At 42.2% G+C, this 21,824-nt stretch overlaps 2 protein-coding genes across 9 annotated transcripts in view; both read right to left on the bottom strand.

Annotated features, from left to right (window-relative positions):
• The window catches only part of RPS6KC1 (ribosomal protein S6 kinase C1), a 219,558-nt gene that overhangs the window by 13,144 nt on the left and 184,590 nt on the right, over positions 1-21,824 (bottom strand). For 6 of the 8 annotated variants that reach the window (XM_004699883.4, XM_030887726.2, XM_030887727.2 and 3 more), the window contains 2 exons: positions 15,862-17,439; positions 15,501-15,590 (listed from right to left, as the gene is read on the bottom strand). In XM_004699883.4, the coding sequence (XP_004699940.1) occupies positions 15,501-15,590; positions 15,862-17,439 (1,668 nt within the window). The remainder of the gene's footprint in view (positions 1-15,500; positions 15,591-15,861; positions 17,440-21,824) is intronic. The other 2 variants (XM_045298271.1, XM_045298273.1) reach the window with 2 other exon arrangements.
• LOC105978339 (microtubule-associated proteins 1A/1B light chain 3B) lies at positions 10,957-12,277 on the bottom strand. The gene is made up of 2 exons (XM_013003904.2): positions 12,218-12,277; positions 10,957-11,459 (listed from the first exon to the last, which is right to left on the bottom strand). Exons 1-2 carry the CDS (start codon positions 12,275-12,277, stop codon positions 11,085-11,087), a joined length of 435 nt encoding a protein of 144 aa, XP_012859358.1. The 3' UTR covers positions 10,957-11,084.

Genomic DNA, 21,824 nt, shown 5'->3' with positions numbered 1-21,824 from the left:
CGCCCCAATCTGCAACAATTCTGCACTTCACTACTGTGGAGGCTTTTACTCCTTTCGTCATGGATGACACTCGATTAGTCACTGTGTCGTTTTGCTATCTCCCATTTCTGTTCAACTAATACCCACCACTTGAGTAGTAACTCACAACTCAGGACAATGATGCTCCGAATGTGTAACAAGTTAAAATTTGGGAAAATAGCAAGTGGGCCTGGCACTCGGCTGTTTAGTCATTTAACGGAATGTGGGAGAACCACGAAACTCATAGTTTGAGCATGACTGCTTAAAGTTCAGGTCATATTCCAGATTCCCACCTCTGACAAAAAGAGAAGAGGTTCACTCCGATGCTAATTTCAACAATACTCTTTTATATCTGTGTGCCTCTCCTCTTCCTCCAGATTTTCTATCAAATATCTAGGCCTCACTGCTCATGGAAGCAGTAGTCAATAAATCAAACGATGTATTACACTGGGCAAACCTGCGGGAAAAGATTTCTTTCAAGTGATAAGGAGCAAGAATGTCACTAAGACATGCAGAACCCAAACCATGGTTATTTTCAATTGCCTCATATGCATGTGACAGATGGACACAGAATAAGGTAGACCACAGAAGAACTGACGCACCAAATTATGATACTGGCAAAGACTACTGAATGTACTCTGGACTTCAAGGGGGAAAATCCTGAAGAAGTACAGCCAGAATGCTCCGCAGAAGAGAGGATAGCAAGAAACAGCAAACTTTGGTCATGCTTCCAGGTGAGACCAGTCCCTAGCAAAGGACACTGCGCTTGCTACAACAGAGGGAAACGCAGAAGAGGCTCTCAGCAAGATGACACAGTGACAGCAACACGGAGCTCGAGCATACAATTGTGAGGGTGGCGCAGGACAGGCAGGCAGCATCTTTCTGCTGTACCGAAGGGTGCTATGAGTTGAATGGCCCTGACCCAACGGCACCGAACAACCACTGCTAGGCCTACACGGAACCCTGACTGAGCACATGGCTGCAGTCACTACAGGGGAGAAAGATATGGCTGTCTGCATCCTTCAAGTGCAGTTCCCCTCGGTCCTAAAGGCCGCAATGAATCCACAACGATGCAACGGTGGCGGGTTTGGTTTGGTTTCTGGGTTAGGTAGCCCCAAGCTCTTTCATGCTGCCCCTATCCAGTCTATCCTCTTCAAAAGCTCTTCTTATCCAGTCATAACCTGCATTTTCTAGCTATGCATCTTTTCTAATGCCAACTACTCTCTTGATTTCTCCTAGAACCCTTGCACTTGTAAAATAGCTGTGTGTCTAAAAAGCAAATCTAACAATAGGCGCAATTCTGCCTTGTCACATAGGGTGGCTATAAGTCAGAATTGACTAGACGGTGAAGTGTCCATTTTTGTTTTACTTTGTTTTGTTTTTCACAAGCTGGGTAAAGGAACCCTGATGGTATAGTGGGTTACATGGGCTGGTGACCTGGGAGGAAAAATAAATTCTTCCCTAAGAAAAACAAACACCCAGATTTATTTCAAAGGAAATTCAGAGAGCGATGGTGACATCAACGGTTCTTGGAGCGCTGTCGCTGAGTCAGAGGGCTGAGCTAGCTACGCTACTGCTGGAGGCTGGCCTGCTACACCACTACGGTTCTTGACACCGAGGGCAGCCAGACCACGAGCATTCTTCCTTCTACTTACAATGTGTAATTTTATGATCCTGACAGTGTTTTCAAACGCACTCATGAGCCTATCTCATAACTTCTTCTCCCTCCATTAACCTAAAATGGATACCGAGTGGGATTGTGCTAAGACTGAGCACTCCTCAGTCTTGCTCCCTTTTCTCTTTTCTGTGCCCAACCACTCTTCCCTTTCCTTAAGAGACCAATCACTTGGCGGCAAATGACGTGAATCCGTGCTCATAAATCGAACCATTACCGTCTTTTCATCAACTGGAGATGCAAGAATCAAGCTGCGGCTTCAGATTTCAACTAATCCAAAAAAAAAACTCTTAAGGACACCAAATGTGTGAGAACAATGGAGTATAATTCTAGAACTTGCCTTTTACCACTATAAATTCGGATACTCGAGCCCCAACACAGATCCTTGGTTCATAGCAGGGATCCAAACAACCAAATTGCACAATTGAGTACTTTAAATACAGGACGAAAGATACGACAGCATAAACTGTGCTTTGTCTGTATCTGTTTACTCGTGTTTAACACCTCATAGAACACTCTTCAATATGCCAGGACATTTTTCAGGAAAATGGTGCTGCCTTGGTAACCCAGATTGTCAAAGGGCTTTTGAAAGCCTAGAATAAAACTTTTATAGTCTTTGTAACAATCGTACAGACTCCTCAGTTGGAGTCTGGTAAATCTCCACTCTATAGCACCGAGTTACACAGTGTTGGTGCGTGCCATCGAGTTGATTTCAACCTAATCGCGACACCCTGTGACAGAGCCGACCTGCCTCAAAGGGTTTCCTAGGCTGGACTCTGGGAGCAAACGATAGCAGGTCTTTTCTTCAGGGCAGGAGCTGTTGGGTTTGAACCACCAACCTTACTGTTAGCAAATGAAAGGCTTAAGCATTGTGCCAGCAGGGCACTTTAGAGACAATGTTTAATTGAGCTGCTCACCACAACATTCGTGGTTCAAACCTCCAGTTGCTCTATGAGAAAAAAATGAGCCCGTCTGCCCCTGTAAAGACTTACAATCGCAGAAAAATGCAAAAGTATAGTTCAACTCTCGACAAGGTGTACCTATGAACCAGAACCACTCGATGGTTTTAAAGGCTGACCCCACAATTGTAATGATAGGCTCAACTCCTGAAAATGTGACAGAAGAACACAACAGAAAACTTACACTCGGGCTAGAACCATAAGGGAATTGAAGGGGAAGCTAAGCAAGGCTCACACTTCAGTACGAGAAATCAAGTGACTCCGTTCCTGAAACCCCAAGGACTAAAGCATGTAAACCATTGTTAAGACAAGGCCACCTCCTGAAACAAAACACACACACACACACACACACACACACACACACACACGGACACAGCTAAAACCATGCTGGAAACGGGAGAAAAGCCTCAAAAATGTGGGTTAAACTCGCGTTTTAAATTAGTTCCACCCTTCCTACAAAATTATATAGAGATGAATCATATTGCATTTTAGGCAACTAGAGTGTCCTTAATGCCCCCAAATTCTAGGTTTACTTTTCTTCAAGAGACATTACTATTAGTTGCTGGGTAAATAATGGAACCTGGACTTTCACTTTTTAGTTCTTTGATGCATTTGGTAAGGTACACTATCAGAATGGCAACGCCTCCTGACTGTTCCCTGGTGGCTCTGCTATGGGAGGCCCACCCACGCCATCCCACCCGCCCCTCCTTTACTTCTAGACAGGCAAATGACAGCCCTGCCCCTCCCCATTCAACACTCCTCCAGGGCAATTCCATCAACTCCCTGCGCCTCTGTGGTTGGGCTTCCTTCCAGGATACTGTACTTAATAAGAAAGAGTAAATCTTGAATTTTCTTCTTAGAGAATTTTACAAATAAGAGGAATCTTGTTTTGATTAGCGTATGTATGTAAATATTTCTTCTGAATTATCTACCTTACCTACTGTATATACTTGTGTATAAGCTGAGTTTTTCAGCACATTTTCAATGCAGTTTTCGTGGTAAAATTAGGTGTCTTGCTGATATTTGAGTCAGCTTATACTCGAGTATATACAGTATATCTTTTTTTATAAATAAAATCTTAGAAGCCTCTCTCTCCCTTATCCCGCAATATTATAATAACTAGGGAACTATTATTTAAATGTCATATAAAAGTCAATGAGAAAGCAGCTATTCTTACAAATAAAGCATTTATGATATATTCAAATTCAATTAATCCTGAGGTTCTGGAAGAAAGTGTCTCATAGCAACACTTGATCCAACTGTCAGAATGATGGAACAGATTTGAAGCCATAGGCCTATAACTCACTACCAGTGAATCAATTTCAACTCACAGCTACTCTACGTAATATATTAAAATGAGAATCAATAGTAAATATACATTCTGGGGAAGGCAAATGTTTTCTAATTCCAAAATATATGCCTCTTTTTTTTCCTAAAATGATTTTAAAAATCTGACTTTTAGTATCTGCCCTTAATATCAAATTCTCTTTTGGGGAAAAGAAATAGAAGTAACAAAAAATAACTGTTATGACCAAAGGGATCTTTGGTGAATGAGGAATACAACAAGCCAAATCTTCATCAACGTTAAAAGTGAGCACTATGTCCATTGCTCATAGTATCAGAAAGAAAGATGGAATAAATGTCTAGCATTCATAACCTTGAAACTGCTATGATAAGTGGTCAAGAATTTGTTAACTTCCTTCCAAGGGCCTTAGTTAGGACTCAGTAATAGATCTGATAGGTGTAGAGGAAGACTGAACGTTAAATAAACAGTGATCTGATGTGCCATGAGTGACATACTTGGACGAGGGAAAATAACCTCGTCTTTCTTCAGCGATGAGCATTCCACGTAACCGGGGCACAGAAACATTAGTACTGTGTTCTTACACAGACCATCTTCCCCTGCAGCATCTGTTGCTAATTGAAAGGGACCAGAATTACAAACTCCTAGTCAATTCCTCTCAGCAGCTCTTGCTGTGTATAAAGATTTTCTATGCAGGAGCTGAGCATTAGTCTTCCACTACAGCTGAGGACTAAAGAGCAAAGAGAAAGAAACACAGAAGAAAGCATTTTTGTATCCAACAAGACATGGCACTAAACCATAAGGTGAGGGGCAGCTAGGCATGGCTTTTGTTAGCTCAGGAAATTACCATTCTACAAAACCATTCACCTATAAAGGCCTATGAAGGGCCTACTTAACCAACTGTACATGTTTTCTGTTTTGGTCTCAATGTTACATAAATCTTCAAAGGTCACTGTCAATATTATACCAATTTTGTCTTTTACTTCTGGCTCGTAGGCCCAAAGCCTACAACACAGGAAATATTTAATCAATGTTTGTTGAATAAATAAATCAATCTTGTATTTTGTAGCACTGTTCATTCAAGGCATCCAACCCCCCTAAAATGGCCTCACATTTAAGTCCCACAGAGCACACAGATCTACTTCAAGTGCTTTTGCCCTCACCCATGTGGTAGGTTGGAAAATTTAAAACATCATCTAAAATATATTCTTGACTGCGGGGTGAGGAACAAATTAATGAAGATGAGAAGAGAGATCAGGTGAGTGGATGGCTGCAGCTTGTGCTGACATGGGCGACTTTCAATACATCCCCTTGGGAGTGAAAAGAAACCACTACTGGGAGATGAATTAAGGTTTCCTCCTGCCTCTGTTGAATCTGGTGTCACCCAACAGCACTGCAGGGAAAAGACAGAGTGATCTGCTTGGGTAAGCATCGCAGTCAACGTCTTACAGCGAATAGGGAAGTTCGACGTGGGGTCTCGATGAGTCAGAATCAACTCAACAGAGCACCACAGGAGACCCTTCACGGGAACCAGTGGGACGTCCTTTCAAACACTTAGCGGCTAAGCGCAAGGTTGGAAGGCAGAGTTCTCCCAGAGAAGAACCTGGCAATCCGTTTCCAGAAAAGTCAGCCATTGAAACCCTACAGAGCACCATCCTGCGCTGCACCAGTTGGGATCACCAGGAACTGAAATGGATTCCATGAATTTCCGTCCTGGGAGGTTTGTCAGTACATGACACATGCCCCAAACTGACAAGCTGGCCGGCGTGTCTGGCTCGGGGGCTAGTGAAATGATTTAGTGGTCAGGAATAAGTCTTACTTTTTCAACGTCAGCAACAACAGATTCGCTCGAGTTCACTAAGGTCTTGTACTAACTAGCTTTCCCCAGTATGCTCTCGTTTTTAAGTTTCCACAAGAGAAAACACTGTCCGTGGAAGCCGTGTCAACGATGAGAATATCATTTCACTTTAATTCTAGGTTTGGATTACTCCTTGACTGTCTGCAAATGAAATTACGGACGTTTTAAAGGAGAAAAGAACCCTGGGCTTGAAATGGAGTCGTCCAGACTGAGAGAACGTCCTTGCCTGTGGTCTCACACGTGCCTGAGGGAGGCGGAGGGTTTCAATTCTTAGGTATCACCCTATGAAAGCCTGGAATGGCCATTGCCTAGCCCATCTCTTCAAAACAGCCACTTGGCTCTTTCTTTTCTTGTCTTCTTCTTTTTCTTTCTTTTTTTTAAGTTCCCAGTTTATCCTTAATGTTTTTCAAAAATGAAGAAATACTTTTTCAAAAATGAAGAAATATTTTCCCCTTTCATTATTTCAAATAATAGTGCTGTCCAATCGTCAGTTCCAAATTCCATAAAGCCCTCATGCATTATTCCCCATTCGTTATTCAAATGCCCAATTTGTTGAGTAGACCACATGAACTGTCTAAAACAGTGGTTCTCAACCTTCCTAATGCCGTGACCCTTTCATATAGTTCCTCATGTTGTGGTGGCCCCAAACCGTAAAATGATTTTCATTGCTACTTCACAACTGCAATTTTGCTACTGTTATGAATCGGGTGACCCCCAAAGGGGTCACGACCCACAGGTTGAGAACGGCTGGTCTAAAAGCTTCTGGTATCCTACTCCTGTAACTACTTAGAGTGGTAAGGAGCGAGGACCAGGAGCAGAGCCCGGGGTGTCCTGGCGAGCAATGGCAGCAGGAGCTGGCTCCACTCTGCTCTTCTGCCACTGGGAGGATGGGGATGCTAGCTGCCCTGCCTTTCACACATGTGCTTTCCTGGCTCCCCTCAGCCTCAGGCCTTGCTTCCTGCCGCCACCCCACTGTTAGTTCAGTCCGCTCTCGGGTCATTCAGGTGCCTGAAACCCTGGAGCGGTTGCATTGTGGGGAACTGGAGGAAATTACTGACTATCCTCAGCTAGTTCAGGCTAAGCTTGGCAACATACTTCATTCTGCTTTTTCCCCCTTACCTAGCTCTGAATTTCCTGTTGTCACGGTGTCCTGGCAACCATGTTTGGAGCTTTCCTGAAATTATCTGCACCGCTTGGATCAAAACTCCTTGATTTAACTTGATGCAACATTCTACAGCTAAAGAATGACCTGCTCAGGGGAGGTTAAAGGTATCATTACTATCCCATTTCCTGGTCAGAGAAAGAAGCTGGGTAACAACCGCATGACTTCTGGTTGGCCGATTCAAATTCTGAGCTCTATAAAGTGTTGTTTACTGTCTCCCCTTGAGTTTCTAATGGGGAAAAAAACCAACAGCATGCTCCATTTTCCACTGATCAGATCACAGCTGCTCCATTCTGAATAGCCATTGGGTGTCACAGTGTGGCCTAACCAAAGCCAATAGAGTTGATTGGTGAGGACAACAGCAACAGAAAATGGAAAATGGCAAGCAAGGCCCTGGCCCTAAGCTGCCGGGCCCGTGTTCAGACCACCGTTGGCGCTCCCTGTACTGATGTGCGAGGGCCTTCAGGAATCCTGGCCGCGTTGTCATCATCTGGTGTTTAGCACCTACCATGTCAAAGCATTATTTGGAGGAAGTATTTGTGCCCACTGGCTTAGAGGGACTCAGTCCTGGTTACTTGCCGACAATCCTAATGGCCAAGCTTGCACTGGTGATTGGTCTGAGGAGTTCGCTCCTCCAGCGCACTGGCACCTCCTGTGGAAGACGCCGCACTGCACCTGCTTTGCGAAATGTCAGAGGCAGGAGACAGCTCACGTTCTCTTTTACAATAATTCAGGGAAGCGATTATTTAATGGAATCACAGACCAAACTCAATTTAGACAAATAGCAAGCAAGCCTTAAAATTCTTTGAGAACTGATTCTCGTGGTTGACTTTTGAAAAAAGAGGCTTGGAGCAAAGAAGATTTTTTTATAAAAACTCGTCTTTAATAAACGAGCACTGCGGCCAAAGAGGCCCTGGTGGCACAGGGCTCAGCGCACTGACCAAAAACGCTGGTAGTTTGAACCTACCAGTCATGCCACAAGAGAAAGATGTGGCAGTCAGCCTCCATCAAAGTGACAGCCTTGGAAGGCTATGGGGCAGTTCCGCTCTGTCCTATCGGGCCGCTGTGAGTTGGAAGGAGGGCCCTGGTGGCCCAGTAGGTTACACGCTGGGCTGATGAGAAGTTGGTGGTTGGAACCCACCAGCTGCTCCAAGGGAGAAAGACAGAGCAGGCGGCCTCGTATAGATTCACAGCCTTAGAAACTCTCAGGAGCAGTGCTACTCTGCCCCATGCGGTAGCGGCAGAACCGACAGAAGGCAGCGGGTGTTTGAGTGAGCATGAACTCAACAGCAAGAGACCGAGATGCACAGCCTCAGGCCTTCCATCAAGTAGTACTCTGAAGCAGACAGCAACACCTCACTTCCCCTCTTCTCTAAGAGAGCATTGTCAACACCCCCACCAAGGCACGTTCTCTTCTTTATAAAGGTAACTGAAGAGTTTCTTCTTCTTGGGATATGCTAATATGTCATTCAACGAGGTCCCATACGCTGAGGACTGAGCTCTACCTGACTGCTGGCCTGATCCTGGGAGCTGCACTTTGAAAGTGGGTGTTTCAGCATGGAATGGCCTTGCTACCAGTGGCCCACAGCAAGGGGATTTGTGAGGACTCCAGGCTACAGCCCACCTACAGGGGGGCCCCAATGTTACAGACATCCAGACCTACCAAAAGTGACCCTAAAATCTTTCCACCTGGACGTTGCTGCCTAAACAAGGTTTGACCGAATTTGAACTGAGGCCCCATTTACTCTAACGGATTTGAACTAAGGCCCCTTTTACTCCAATGGATTTTACAGGGAGCACCAAGGGTCTGAACATGGTATCCTAATACCATGGGACTTCAAAATGTTTGTGAGGGGAAATCCATTATCTATCAATTTCCTTTTTCCGACAAACTTGGTGAATAAGGGGGCCCTGCCTTATTGCGGTATAATGGTGAGTACAAAGGGTGGTGCAAATGGTGAGGTACTGACCTACTAGCCAAACGTTTGGTGGTTCAAGCCCATCCAGGGGGACCTTGGAAGGCCTGGCAAGCAGCTTCTGAAAGGTCACGGCCTTGAAAACCATGTGGCTCAGTTCAACTCAGTGGACACGGGCTTGCTGTGCCAGGCTCAACCGGACAGCAGCTAGCAGCGAGCACCAGCAGCACCAGGCTCCGGACACACGGCCAGTCTCACGGGCACAGAGAGAAGGCCGCCAGGAGTTGTGCTCCGTGCTGCATTTGCACTCTGCTAGGGCAAACCTGAAAATGTCCGAGTTCTCCTGGAGAACAAGCAGCTCTTGTATTTATGACAGCAAGAAATGAAAGACAGAGGATTGAAAGCACTAGTTACACATTCAAGGAAAACATGAAAACATCTACTATGTACACAAAAGCTACTGTTGAAGTTCTGCTTGAGGGTAAATCAAACAAGAGTTATTGTCTGAAACAATATTTAAATATTAATCAAAATGTTTTCATTCTTTTAAATTATTTCTATAGTATCCTCCTTTTTCTTCTTCCTCTTGTTTAAAAAGAAAAAAGGCTACATTAGATTTATGGTCATATTTCCTGGTAATATACTAATATCACAAACACACACATACACACACACACACACACACACACACACGTGTAATCTTTTTCTTTGTCTATCAAATTGACATCCCCAAACTTCCTCATTCCTGGCAAAATTATCCAGAACCCATAAATCCTCAAATACAAAAAGCATTTATTTCATTTTCACTCTGATCAAAAGATGTTGGCTTCTTTCCCCTGAATAAAAAGTTTCCATAAGTTCTTTGTTTTCATAAAGCATACTTTATGAACAAACTCTAGAAGTGTGTGTGTGTGTGTGTGTGTGTACATACACAGAAATGCCTTTAAATGAAATAATTATTTTAAGCTATTAATGTTAAGATGTGAAGTCAATATTTATAGTTGGAGTGGGGAGGGAGAGTCTTACCTAAGAAGAAAAAACTGAATTTTCATTCAATCTTTTGTAAGAAAGACGTTTAATATTTTGGCATCCATATCTTATTTGTATCCAACATGTCTATATCGCTACTAGTAAGTAAATGGTCGCCCAAAAAGTCTACAATAATCTATACAACAAAGTAATGGCTGATCAACATGTGAGAATTCTCAGTTCCATCTAAATCATCTATGACTTAAATTTGTGATGGCCTTGTGATATCTTAAACCATCCATGGTCTGCGTCCTAGCTCTAATTACCCAATGCTTAAGTATCACACAGAACACCATGCTTGAAAAGAAGCAAATCGAGTACAAAGCATGTTTCAGGAGAAAGTATGGGAAAGACCCCCCAACAAGTATATGCATGGGTTGAGAATAGGCTTGGAGAGAGAAAGGTCATAGTAAATAAATGTCATGCTCTCAGATGGAATTCCGCAGACAGTTTTCAGCGTGTTTTCCCCCATGTTTCACTTGTCACCGTCAGCTGTGAGCCTTTTGCAAGTGTGAAATCGCCTCAGAGAGGACGCAAAGCTGTCATTTGACATCTGGGAGCGTGGATATTGGGTTGTAGTGAAAAGCATTTTGGACTTCTTCAATTTGCACACATATTCACCTACAGTTCTTAAGTCTGAAAAGGATTCAGTGAGCACTTCCAGTGTAGTTTCAAGCACTCTAAAGGTTCCTAAGAGAAGTGAACGTGGAGCACACGCTGACAGAGGAGGCCTCGAGCCTTGCTTAAGGGTGGAAACGGGAACCAAGTGACGATGTTAGTTAGCATAAGGACGATCACGCACACGGTTTGCTCACTTGTCTTAGATGGCATGCTTACTTTTATATACAGTCTTTTCTGTTTTCTACGCTTGCTACCATAGGTTCTATTTTCTTTTTTTTTAGGGTAACTCCAATGTCTATTTTATTGGCAACTTAAAATGCAAAGCACTTTATTTGTAAACCTAACATTTGGGTTAAATAATAATAGTTTCCTGAAGCTGGGGCGCGCACTGCGCGAGGGAAACACGTACAAGTCCCGTGGGCGGACGCTGCAGTGGTGAGGGCCTGTGCTTAGAGGAGCTGATCCATCGACCCCGCGCTAACATCCCTTTTCTTCCCCGCCCCTTAGTAAGGGGTGACAATTCTGGAGATGGTTTGGCCGGTCTTAGGCGGCCGGCTTCATGCCAAACGTCTCCTGGGAGGCGTAGACCATGTACAGGAAGCCGTCCTCATCCCGCTCGCTCTCATACACCTCGGAAATGGGCGTGGACACGCTCACCATGCTGTGGCCGCTGACCAGCAGGAAGAAGGCCTGGTTGGCGTTCAGCTGCAGGCGCCTTCGTATGATTTTGATGAGCTCGCTCATGTTGACGTGATCGGGGACGAGGAACTTGGTTTTATCCAGCACAGGAAGCTGTTTCTCGCCCTTGTATCTCTCTATTATCACCGGGATTTTAGTAGGATGTTGTTCTCGGATAAGCCGGACATCTTCCACTCTTTGTTCGAACGAGCGGCATAGCGCGGGGCGGCGGCGGCGAGGCTACAGTGGCAGCGGCTGCGTCAGGCGGTAGCTCCCATAGGTTCTATTTTCTAGTCCATTTTTTATGATGTAGGTCAAGACAGCTAATAAAGCATATACTCAGAAAAACATATAGTAATAAAAAAACTATTTGGGGGGATTTTTTTTAATTGATGTTTTATGTTAGTCTTCCTTTTGGTAAAAAAGTATCAAATGCCGTAATAAATATATTTATTAAAATATATATCTAATTCTATATTGTAAATTTTAGTAATTGCAATGATAAAATGCATAGAATTTGATGGGTAAAGATTTTATACACAATCAGAAAGAGAGAGAATGAGAAATAAAATCAGAAAAACTAGGAAGAAATTCTCTATCGAGAGGAATAACCATTTCACCTCCATTTTGATTCTGTAATCTACTGCAACACAAGTTAAGGAGATGGGTCTAAAAGTCTCCAAATGAGGTGTCTAGAAGACTCTCCTACTAAGGAAAGCAGACAGTGGTCTACTTCTATTGCCCTGCTACACAATCCTTGCCTAAGCTGGGGCTGGCTTCTTTTGCTTTTTCTCTTCCTGAGTTCTGTTCTGTGTTGCTCTGGCATGAAAGGAACCCATTTACCATGAATGATGTTTCTTTAAAGTAAAACCTTTCTAGAGAATCATGCGAGCTAATCGAAGGATACAAAGTGAGCCTAAAAGGAACGGTTTCGACTCTGAAAGCAGGCCTGGGTTTGATCGGCGAATCCGTATTCTCAAGCCCCTCTCGTGATGGGCCTGCAGCTGCAGCCGTTTATGTGCTGGCTTTTTCACAGATGTAGACAGAGAACGCGCCATGCTTTGTGTCTTTTTGTTGTTGAATCTGTTTTCTTTAATATAAAAAAAAGTGGCAACTTTTCAAAAAGTTCTCAGATGCGCTGTCGAAACTTGTGACTATTTAGACATCCTTGGTAGTGTACGTTGCTGAAACGACTGAGACATTTAAAAAATTCCAAGATCACAAAGTTGGCAGTAGCTATACATAAATAACAGAAGGTGATCATTTGCATCTCAAAATTTATCTGTCTTGCTTTTCCCCTCAATTAGACCAAAACATGTTGATTCACAGGTTTCTGAGTGTGTGAGTGTGTGTGTTTTCTTTATAAAACTTATTTATAGAGCAGAATAATGGCCCCCCTGCTAGCTTGGCATTTGCTCAAATTTCTGTCCATGTAAATCGAAGCTGTTACTGGAAACTTTTCTCAAAATATAAAGGCGCATCAACTGCAAGATAAAAAGATACTTTGCCGATACTCTAAAGCACAGGGCAGGTGGATCATGTTTTTGGGACAAACACGTGATAAGGATTCCCAGGGGAGGAGTGGGAGGGTAGCTGTGTAAGCAGAAGTGAAGCATTATCATCATAATCTTGTGACAACTTTACTTTCTAACCAAACATCGGGGCTCAATATGTTTTAAAGTTACTTGGACAATACTATGAAGGTGAGAAGCAGGAAGTGGACAGGACGGGGAGCCCATGCGCAGAAGGGAATTATGTGGGCTAAAAGGAGGTTAAAAGATAGCTCAATATTCCATGTTCTCCTGTACTGATTTGTGACTGTTTAAACGTGGAATCACTTGCATGTCATCACTGTTGCACCCCTTAGAAAAGGAGAAAGGACTGAGTAGTTTTGTGACACCGTTATGAGACAAACCATAATGTACGGTGTTCTCGTTCGCATCCCTTGCAATACAAGCAGCCGGGTGAGGGTGGGCGATGCTGGCTGAACAGCGCTCTGTAACACTCTAGTCCTAGAATTATCGAAACTAGAACGGCAGCATTACTTTTCAGCTAACACCATCGCTAGTTTTGTTTCACCCTGTTGATAAAACCAATTCCTATGGCGGGCCTTTCCACATTTTTCAATGCATTCATACTAGTACACGTTTGCAACCCAGGAGGCTTGAAAGTACAGTTCTTTTATGCAAATAACTACAACAAAGCCCTTCTTCAGACTACAGCTTTCACCAAATGTTGAAGGGCAGCCTCAAAGAGGACAGCAAAAATCCATTAATGGTAGACTGCCACCTGCTGATGAACTACGAGAAATGCAATTTCGGGGAAAGAGGTCTAAAAATTAAAAATCAGTAACCAATCTGCATCCGATTCATTATTCAAGTACACAAAACTGAAAGTGTGTACCCGTTGATGAATGCTGTGTGGTTTTGTTCTACATATAATGAAGGGATGTCCACGTGCTATGGATGCATTAGTAAGTATGACTATACTGTAAACTGATGAAAAAGAACCTGCAAGAATGCCCATGACTTCAATAAAAATTAAGAATAAGTATAAAGGGGCTTCAAAACACTTGTGAGAAAATGGAATTAAAAGATAACGATATTTTCCCATCAAAGTTCCTATACAATAGTCACTAAACATTTGATTTTGCTATGGGAATTATACTCAGGATTTAAGTAAGTTTTACTCAAAAGAATTCCTAAATTTAATTTTCATCCTAAAGCCTCAAAATTCATTACATTATATATAAATGTATATGCATAGGTTCCCCCAAAATATTATTTATCAAATTATAAAGGGGGGAGATAGGTAAGAATTGAAACATAACTATAATAAAAGATTTCTCTACAAAGGTATTTCTTACTAAATCAGACTAATAACGTTCCCAAAACACCGTCAAAAAAAGTATCGCTTTGAGAGAAACCAAAGACTTTATGCATGCTCTAAGGCACCCAAGAAGGAATGAAATCAAACAGTCTTAATTTGGAGGAAGGCGAAGGGCAGGGAAAAAGAAGGAAATCCAAACTGCTGTTCGGAAAGTTTCAGGACAATTACTCTGAGGTTAAAAAACCTTTGCTGTTTCCCTGATACAGAAATGTTTGGAAAAATTTAGGCTGTAGCTAAAACTATAATTTCTCACTACCCAGGAGAACAAATAATATTCTGATTAGATGCTGTGAAGCACCATAGAGTCAGTTTGGGCTCATAGCAATCCTATGTACAGCAGAACCAGGCCCTTGCTCAATCCCGTGTCATCCCCACAACGGTGGCTAGGTTTTGAGACCATTGTTGAAGCCACAGTGTCAATGCATTTCATGGAGGCTCTTCCTCTTGGACTCTGACCAATCTTACACCAATCATGATATCCTTCTCCAGGAGGTCCTTCCTGATGACATGTCCAAAGCACATGTGATGAAGTCTTGTCATCTTCCCTCACTATGGTGGTTGGATAGTAAACATTAAAAACCACATTGATGACCAATCAAAGCAACCAAGTCAACATAATCAGCATGACAGTCTCTGAAGGTCAGTGGGGGCGATGAATGAAGTAACTTTAGTCACCCAATGTCACTACATGTTGGCCAAAGATGAAGGAACTTTGGACTTAAATAGGTAGGGAAAAAAACCCCAACTCAAATCCAATTCATATGTAATCATGAACAAGGAGGCGAACACAACCCGAAATTAATCTCTAGTTTAAAAAAAAAAAGACAGTAGTGTAAGGGCAAAAGAAACCTGTTGTATCGAATGGGTAAGAAGACCATCTGAAAAGTAAAGCATGCTTCCTAAACATTCTCAAACTCAGATCATGGCTTATCACTTTAGTTGTGAAAATGGCGCACACACACACATGCACACACACACATTTTAAACATTTTTTAACTGAGCAATTTTTCCCTTTGTCAGCTACCTCTCACATGGCCATAAAAAGCAATCATTTGAAGAGGTTCGAGATCTAGTCTTTCTAAACACCAAGAAGTTAAGATATTTCCAGTAAGTTCTGGGCAGTTTTAAGTGAAGCATAACCCCATTTAATAACAGCAGAGACGTATGTATGTGCCACATACACACACACACATAGACATGCTTATGCTTGTGGGTTAGCAAATGGTCTCATCTCTGGCTTTTCTGTTCGAGGGTGAAAGAGACAAGTAAACACCACCACCACCACCACCACCCCACCCTCTGTGAAGTGCTGGTGAGAAGTACAACTTCTACAAAGAGGGGAGAGCTGCCCAACTACTTTTTCACACGAAACCCGGAAGAAGATGCTCTAACCTGGGGCGCAGTACATTCTCTCTATGGCATCGCTGTCACAGGAATCTTCAACCTCACTCCACCTGCTAAAATACGTTAGCTGGATGTGTCCTAAAAACAAAACGACAGGAGAAATCAAAACATTTTTCTCTTCCATTTTCTGCAGAAGTGAACTGTAATTACTCCTTTTGTAGCTAAAAACAGTATCATTAAGAATAATGGCATCATTAAGTACTAGAAGCTATTACTGGGGGTGAATTTGCTGCACTGATAATGAAGCTCTAGACAGGAAATGAAGATACTAATTACAAGATAAAACGCCTACTCAGTTAATTGGAAGCAACAGCGAATAAAAAGAAATGCATTTGCAAAAGTTCCTGACCTCTATCATTCAATAAGATGTTGTTTGGGTTCAAATCACGGCACACAATTCCCTCTCTATGTAAAGCATCAAGGGCTACCACCATTTCAGCTGCCCATCTTTGAATGCAGTCCTCTGGGAGATAAAACCTGGAGGTAAGGACTAATTTTTTATCGAGGTCCTCAAAAATCTGGTGTATTTCCTTGTCTCCTTCTAGCGCTAACTCGCTCTCTCCCTTGGTCTCAGAGTCTCTCTGGAATAAAGACGTCGGCTCCTCTTTAGTGAAATCATCAGCTTGATCTATAAACAGCAATACTTCTTCTGGTTTTAAAGTGTCTGCGTTTGCATTATATTTATTAGCACCTGAGAGTGGGTTAGAAATATCGAATAAACTTTCTCCTGTGTTGTTGGCTGTTAGTGCTGACCCAATCTCGCCAAGTCCTTCAAGTGCAGGGTCTGAGCTGTGTAACAAAGACTCGTCTCCTGAACGGCCAGGATCAGCAGTTGCTATAAATAACATCCCAAGATCCTTCTGGGCATAGTGTTTCTCTGTCATACTCCGGGCTTTGGGTCTGTGGGGGTCACTCAATTCCTCTATGCCTGCTTCTTCATGAGGATGGCACTGTTCAGTACTAAGCCGGAGGCATAAAACATCGGGGGCTTCCAAGAGTTTACTTTCTAGAACGCCGATGTTAGTCTCAGTAGGTCCCATGGCTGCAGCTTCCTTTGTTGACTCTAGTTCACCAGGAAGATTTACAAGAAGATCAGGCCTTCCTTCATCGGCACCACTGACATCATCAAAAGCAGCATCTCTGAAAGAAATAACTGGGACGGAGTCATTTGAGCCCCGGCTGACGGTGTCCTGAGCGTTTATCTTTCCCTTGCTCTCAACAGCGTCAAAGCTCCTGGAAGGGCTGTCTGCTTCAGAGAGAGCAAAGAACGGTTTCAAAGGTTCTGATCTGAGGCTATACAATTTTTCTCCAAAATCAACTCCCAGAAGTTCACTCGTGCTATCCTTACTGTCGATCCTAAAGAACTCCATGGGGCTATTTTTAGATCTGCTGAGGGAATCCGATGTTCTTGGAGAACTACCTGCTTCTGGGTTATCATCTTCCGGGAGAAGCTTCAAGTCGTGAGACATCAGCTGTGGGCTGGGGCTCTTGTAGTCAGCAGCAAGGGGTGCTGGGAAGCGGTCAGCAGCCTTGGCGTCTTCAGGCTTCATACAGGACTCCTCATTCAAAGAGCCTGGGTCGACCTTTTCTTGTCCGTATTCATTGCATAATGTTAAGTAACTGGTGGTGCATTCTTCTTGGGAACTTGAGTCAGAGTCTGGCCATCTCGGAGAGCTCTCCTGAACATCATCTTCCTGGTTGCTATCATCCTGAGAGCTTGGGGTCAGACTAGTTTTCAAAGGGAGCACTTGAAGCATGCCTCCACCGTCACTGCCTCTGGATTCAAAACTGCTGCTGTCCTGCAGACTAGAAGTTGGCTCCTGCAGGTGAACTTTAGGAAGCGTGGATTTTTTCACTTCTTGGATGTCGAAACTTTCTTCGGGACTTCTGTTTAGAAACTTACTGATGTACGACCAAAGTTTGCCACCTGTGAACAAGGACAAAAAAGAAAGGGGAGAGGGGAAAAAAAACAACCTTAATTTCCCCCAAATAATGGTTACTTATTTAAGTCAGGATTATCTTAATATCCAATAAAAAGTATAATAATAATACTTATTAATGATATCAAAAGTGATGTAAGAAAAGCACACGAAAGGGCCAAAAGCTCATGGGAAAAATGATATTAAAAGATAATGGAATTTTTCCATGAGCATTTTAAAGTTACCTCATATTTAATAAAATGCCTTGGTTTTTGGTTTTTGTTTTTTTGGTCATTGAAAACTGTTAAGTATGGGTTCAATCAGATCTCCTGAGATTAATTATTTCCAAATGACAACCTATTTCTTCATTTGAAAGGAAACTGGTTATAAAAAATGCTGGTATGAAATCTCACAGCAGAGATTCTGCTTTAAAGTTAAATATAATCTCACATAGAAACATTTGATTATGTTCAGATGTGTTTATATAATTTTTTCAAGCATAGCCCCAGTCAAGTGGAAATACATAAATAAGTACTGTTTAAAACTGTATATTGCAGTAGGGAGGAAAAATCAACAATATAATTCAATTTAAAAAATGTCCAGTTGAGGACTGGGGAAGAGGTATGCCATCTGGTATATAATTCCATGCCTTCATAAATGGCATTAATGATTTTCCCCTTTTTCTCTCCTCCTTCAGACACATCATGTGTTATATAAAACCAAGTAACGCCTATTAATGAGGCAAACTACTATTAATACATATTAAAAACCTAAGAAAACCAAAAGCATAGAGATCAATCCACATAAATAAACCAGCTTTTCACCAGAAATACTTACTACACAGTTTTTCTCACATTTTCCATACTTTTGTTTTTGTTTAAAATCTCAAATCCCTCAAATCATTAAAATCTTTAAATAAATAAGCTGTACTATGTACCAAGGGCATACTACAGCTCTAGTGACTAGAAACAGTTAACAAGAAGGACATCATCCAGAAATTTTCAAAGCAATAACTGAAAAAACGTACTTGGTGAAAGTATGATTGTCCAAAAAAACCAAACAACTCAAACTTACTGTCATTGAGTTGATTGCAACTCACTATAGGACAGAGTAGACCTGCCCCTGTGGGTTTCCAAGACTTTTAAATCTTTATAGGAGTACATAGCCTATCTTTCTCCTGTGGAGCTGCTGCTAGTGGTTTTGAACTGTAGACTTTTAGGTTAGAAGCCAAACATGTAATCCACGACACATTGAACTGCTAACCACAAAGTCAGTGGTTTGAACCCAACAGCAGCTCCATGGGAGAAAGAGAAGGCTATTTACTCCCATAAGGATTTACCGTCTCCAAAACCTACAGGGCAGGTTGTACTTTGTCTGAGAGGTCGCCCTGAGTTGGAATTAACTTCATCCATGGCAGTGAGTGTGGTTTGCTTTGAGTTTGTTTGTTTGTTTGTTTTGAATGGGGCGGCGGGGGCGGGGGGGGGGTGTATAATTGTAGCTTCAAAAAAAGGGAAACTAAGAGTAAGGTGTGGAGAATAAATTACTTTATAGAGTCTGTTCTCCTAAATAAATACCTACCACATAAATGATAAGCAGTCCACATGTTCAAAGGGTCAAAACACTGTTTAGTTCTTCCCTATTTCTGTGGGGTACTCGGTTACATTCAATGCTCAAGTGCAGCTAAAGACACAAAACTTTTGGAGGCCATGCTGAAACTGCTCAAGCGGCATCACAGCACAACACAAGCCTCACCAAGGGGCACGTGACGTCTGTATGGGATGCGCTGGGAATCAAACCCAAGTCTCCTGCCACCGATCCACCACTCCCCCTCACTAGTCAGGGGTAATACTTAAATTTAATATGCATGGCACATGTGGTATTGCTAGGACAACCATCAAAATCACCTTTGAACCCAGAAATTCCACTTCAGGAAATTTGTCCTACAAATATATATATATAAAATCAGTTTATTGGGGGCTTAAATATTTCCTAAGACAAAACTGAAAAGTAAAGCGATGCCTATGTGCATGTGCGGAAGACCATGTAAATACCTGTTAGGCAAAGTAACTGATTAGATTATGAGCTATTTATACAAATACTTTGTTCAAAAACACTAACAATAATATTTAAAAATACTTAACACTGCTTACCGTGTACCAGTCATTATTTTAAGGGCTTTACATATATCAGCTCATTTAATCATGGAGTCTGGCTCCAGAATCAATTCTCTTAATCACTTCATTATAAGCCCTATTTTCATGCAGACCTATATGTATGGCTAAACAAAGGTATCTAAGGTTCACTGCCAAGACTGGCCCCTGAAACTGGAGAACACCAAATAAGACCCATTTACATCTCTGAAGAAAAAAAAACCCAGATAGACAGGAAGCATACATTAACATGCCTATGAGGTTTTTGGAAGATATACAACAAACTGTGTAAAGAGTGCATATCTTTCAGGAGTAGAACTGGCAATCAAGAGGGATAATTTTCCTTCTCACCTTATACCTGTCTAGATGGTTTGGATGCATTTGTTTATATATTAATTTTACAATAATAAAATAGTTAATATAAAGAAAATCACTTTACCCTGTGGGCCCCTAAATAACTTGGTGATGAATTCTACTATACCCCTTCAGATGTTTCTCCAACCTTGTTCTTTCAGACTGATCTTTCATCATTTCTCTCACAGACTCAGGAGTCAACAACTACACACACAATATCTCCAGTGTGCCAAGCACTCTGATAAATGACACATGTATGATAAATATGATGTAATCCCTAACCTCAGGAACTTAAACGTTTTAATTAGACCAATGGTCAACTGAATACATTTAATTTCCCCACCACCACCACCACCACCTTTTCTTCAAATAAATTTAAATTATATGATTTACAACTGGGACAATAAACATTTCAAATCTCTTTACCTTGTCTGATGTATCCAATTGCCTATGTGACCCCACCTAGATATTTAATAAACGGCTCAATTTCTACTCAATGAACCGTTCTTCCAAGTTTTCCCCATCTTAGTAAACGGGGGCTCCATTCTGTTCAATGTGTGTCAAACATTTTAGAGTCATTATTAAAGGCAGAACCATGACAGTTCAACCTTCAAAATATATTCATAATCTAATAACTATTTCTCACCAATTCCACCACAAGAATCATGTCTAAGCCACTCTCCTTTCACCTAGATTGCTGCAGCAAATTCCAAAGTGGTCTCCCTGCTTTTACCTTTACACTCCTATATGTTATTGTCCACAAGGCAGTCTCTCACTGTCATTGAGACAGTGAGACCCTATAGGACAGGGTAGAAACTGTCCCTGTGGTCACGGAGATTGTCATTCTTTACAAAAGTAAAAAGTTGTTTCTTTCTCCTTTGGAGTGATTGGTGGGTTCAAACTGCTGACCTTGCAGCTAGCAGCCCCAAGTGTAACCACTACTCCACCAGGGCTTCTTATAAAATAACCAGTGAACCCGAATCTTTTTACAGTTCTGTTCAATACCTTCACATTCCATTTAAACGAAAAAATCGAGTTATTTCAATGGCCTAGAAGACCACCCAGGACTTGCCCACCTGGGTGCCCATTTCTCCAGCTCATTTCCTGCTGCTCTTCCCACTCTGTTTCTGCCATACTGGCCAGGACATCATTCTAGATAGTTCCCTCCCTAATTCCATATTCATCATAAAACAAAAGAAACTGTTGCTGCCCAATCAGTTCTGGTTCACAGGCACTCTCTAGGAGAGTGCCCACCTCACAGAGTTTCCAAGGGTGCCATCTTTACAGGAGCAGACAGCTTTCTCCCACAAAACAGCTGGTGGATTTGAACCACCAACCTTTCAGTTAAACAGCTGCATGCTTAACTACTGTACCATGCCACCAGGGCTGCTTCAAATCCATCAAGTTGTTGTAAGTGTCATGGAGTCATTTCTGCTTCAAAGTGACCCTTGTATAGCAGAACAACAAAAACCTATCATAAATAAGTTCCATTAACTCTACCTTCAAAATACATTCACTAAAGCAGGCTCTGGGTTTTGCAAACCAGTTAACATGCTCATCTGCTAACCAAAGGCTGGGAGTTTCATCCAGGGCACCTCAGCAGTAAGGTTTGGTGACCTTCTTCTTTCAGTGGTTTGTTGTTGTTGCTGTTTTGTTGTACATTGTTGCTTGGTTTTGCTCTGTCTTGTTTTTGTGCATGTTATTATCTCCGCAAGTCTATCTAAATAAGATAGGCTGGATGAACAATGTGGAGGAGAAAACAACAGGACCGACAGTTCCGGTGGGACATGGGAGAGGGGGAGGTGGGGGGAAAGGAAGTGGTGTTAACAAACCCAGGGACAAGGGAACAACAAGTGATTCAAATCGGTGGTGAGGTGAGTGTGGGAGGC

Source organism: Echinops telfairi, unplaced genomic scaffold (assembly GCF_000313985.2).
Source record: "Echinops telfairi isolate 266 unplaced genomic scaffold, ASM31398v2 ScPeMD7_7424;HRSCAF=8462, whole genome shotgun sequence".
Classification (NCBI taxonomy): Eukaryota; Metazoa; Chordata; class Mammalia; order Afrosoricida; family Tenrecidae; genus Echinops; species Echinops telfairi.
The sequence above is the reverse complement of the archived record's forward strand: the minus strand, read 5'-3'. Positions and strand labels throughout refer to the sequence as shown.

Coding starts and splice junctions, on each gene's coding strand:
- LOC105978339 (XM_013003904.2), bottom strand. CDS start 12,277: ATGGCGCGTTCTCTGTCTACATCTGTGAAAAAGCCAGCACATAAACGG. Junction 11,460..12,217: donor ATAAACGGCTGCAGCTGCAG/GCCCATCACGAG, acceptor CTGCCACTGTAG/CCTCGCCGCCGCCGCCCCGC.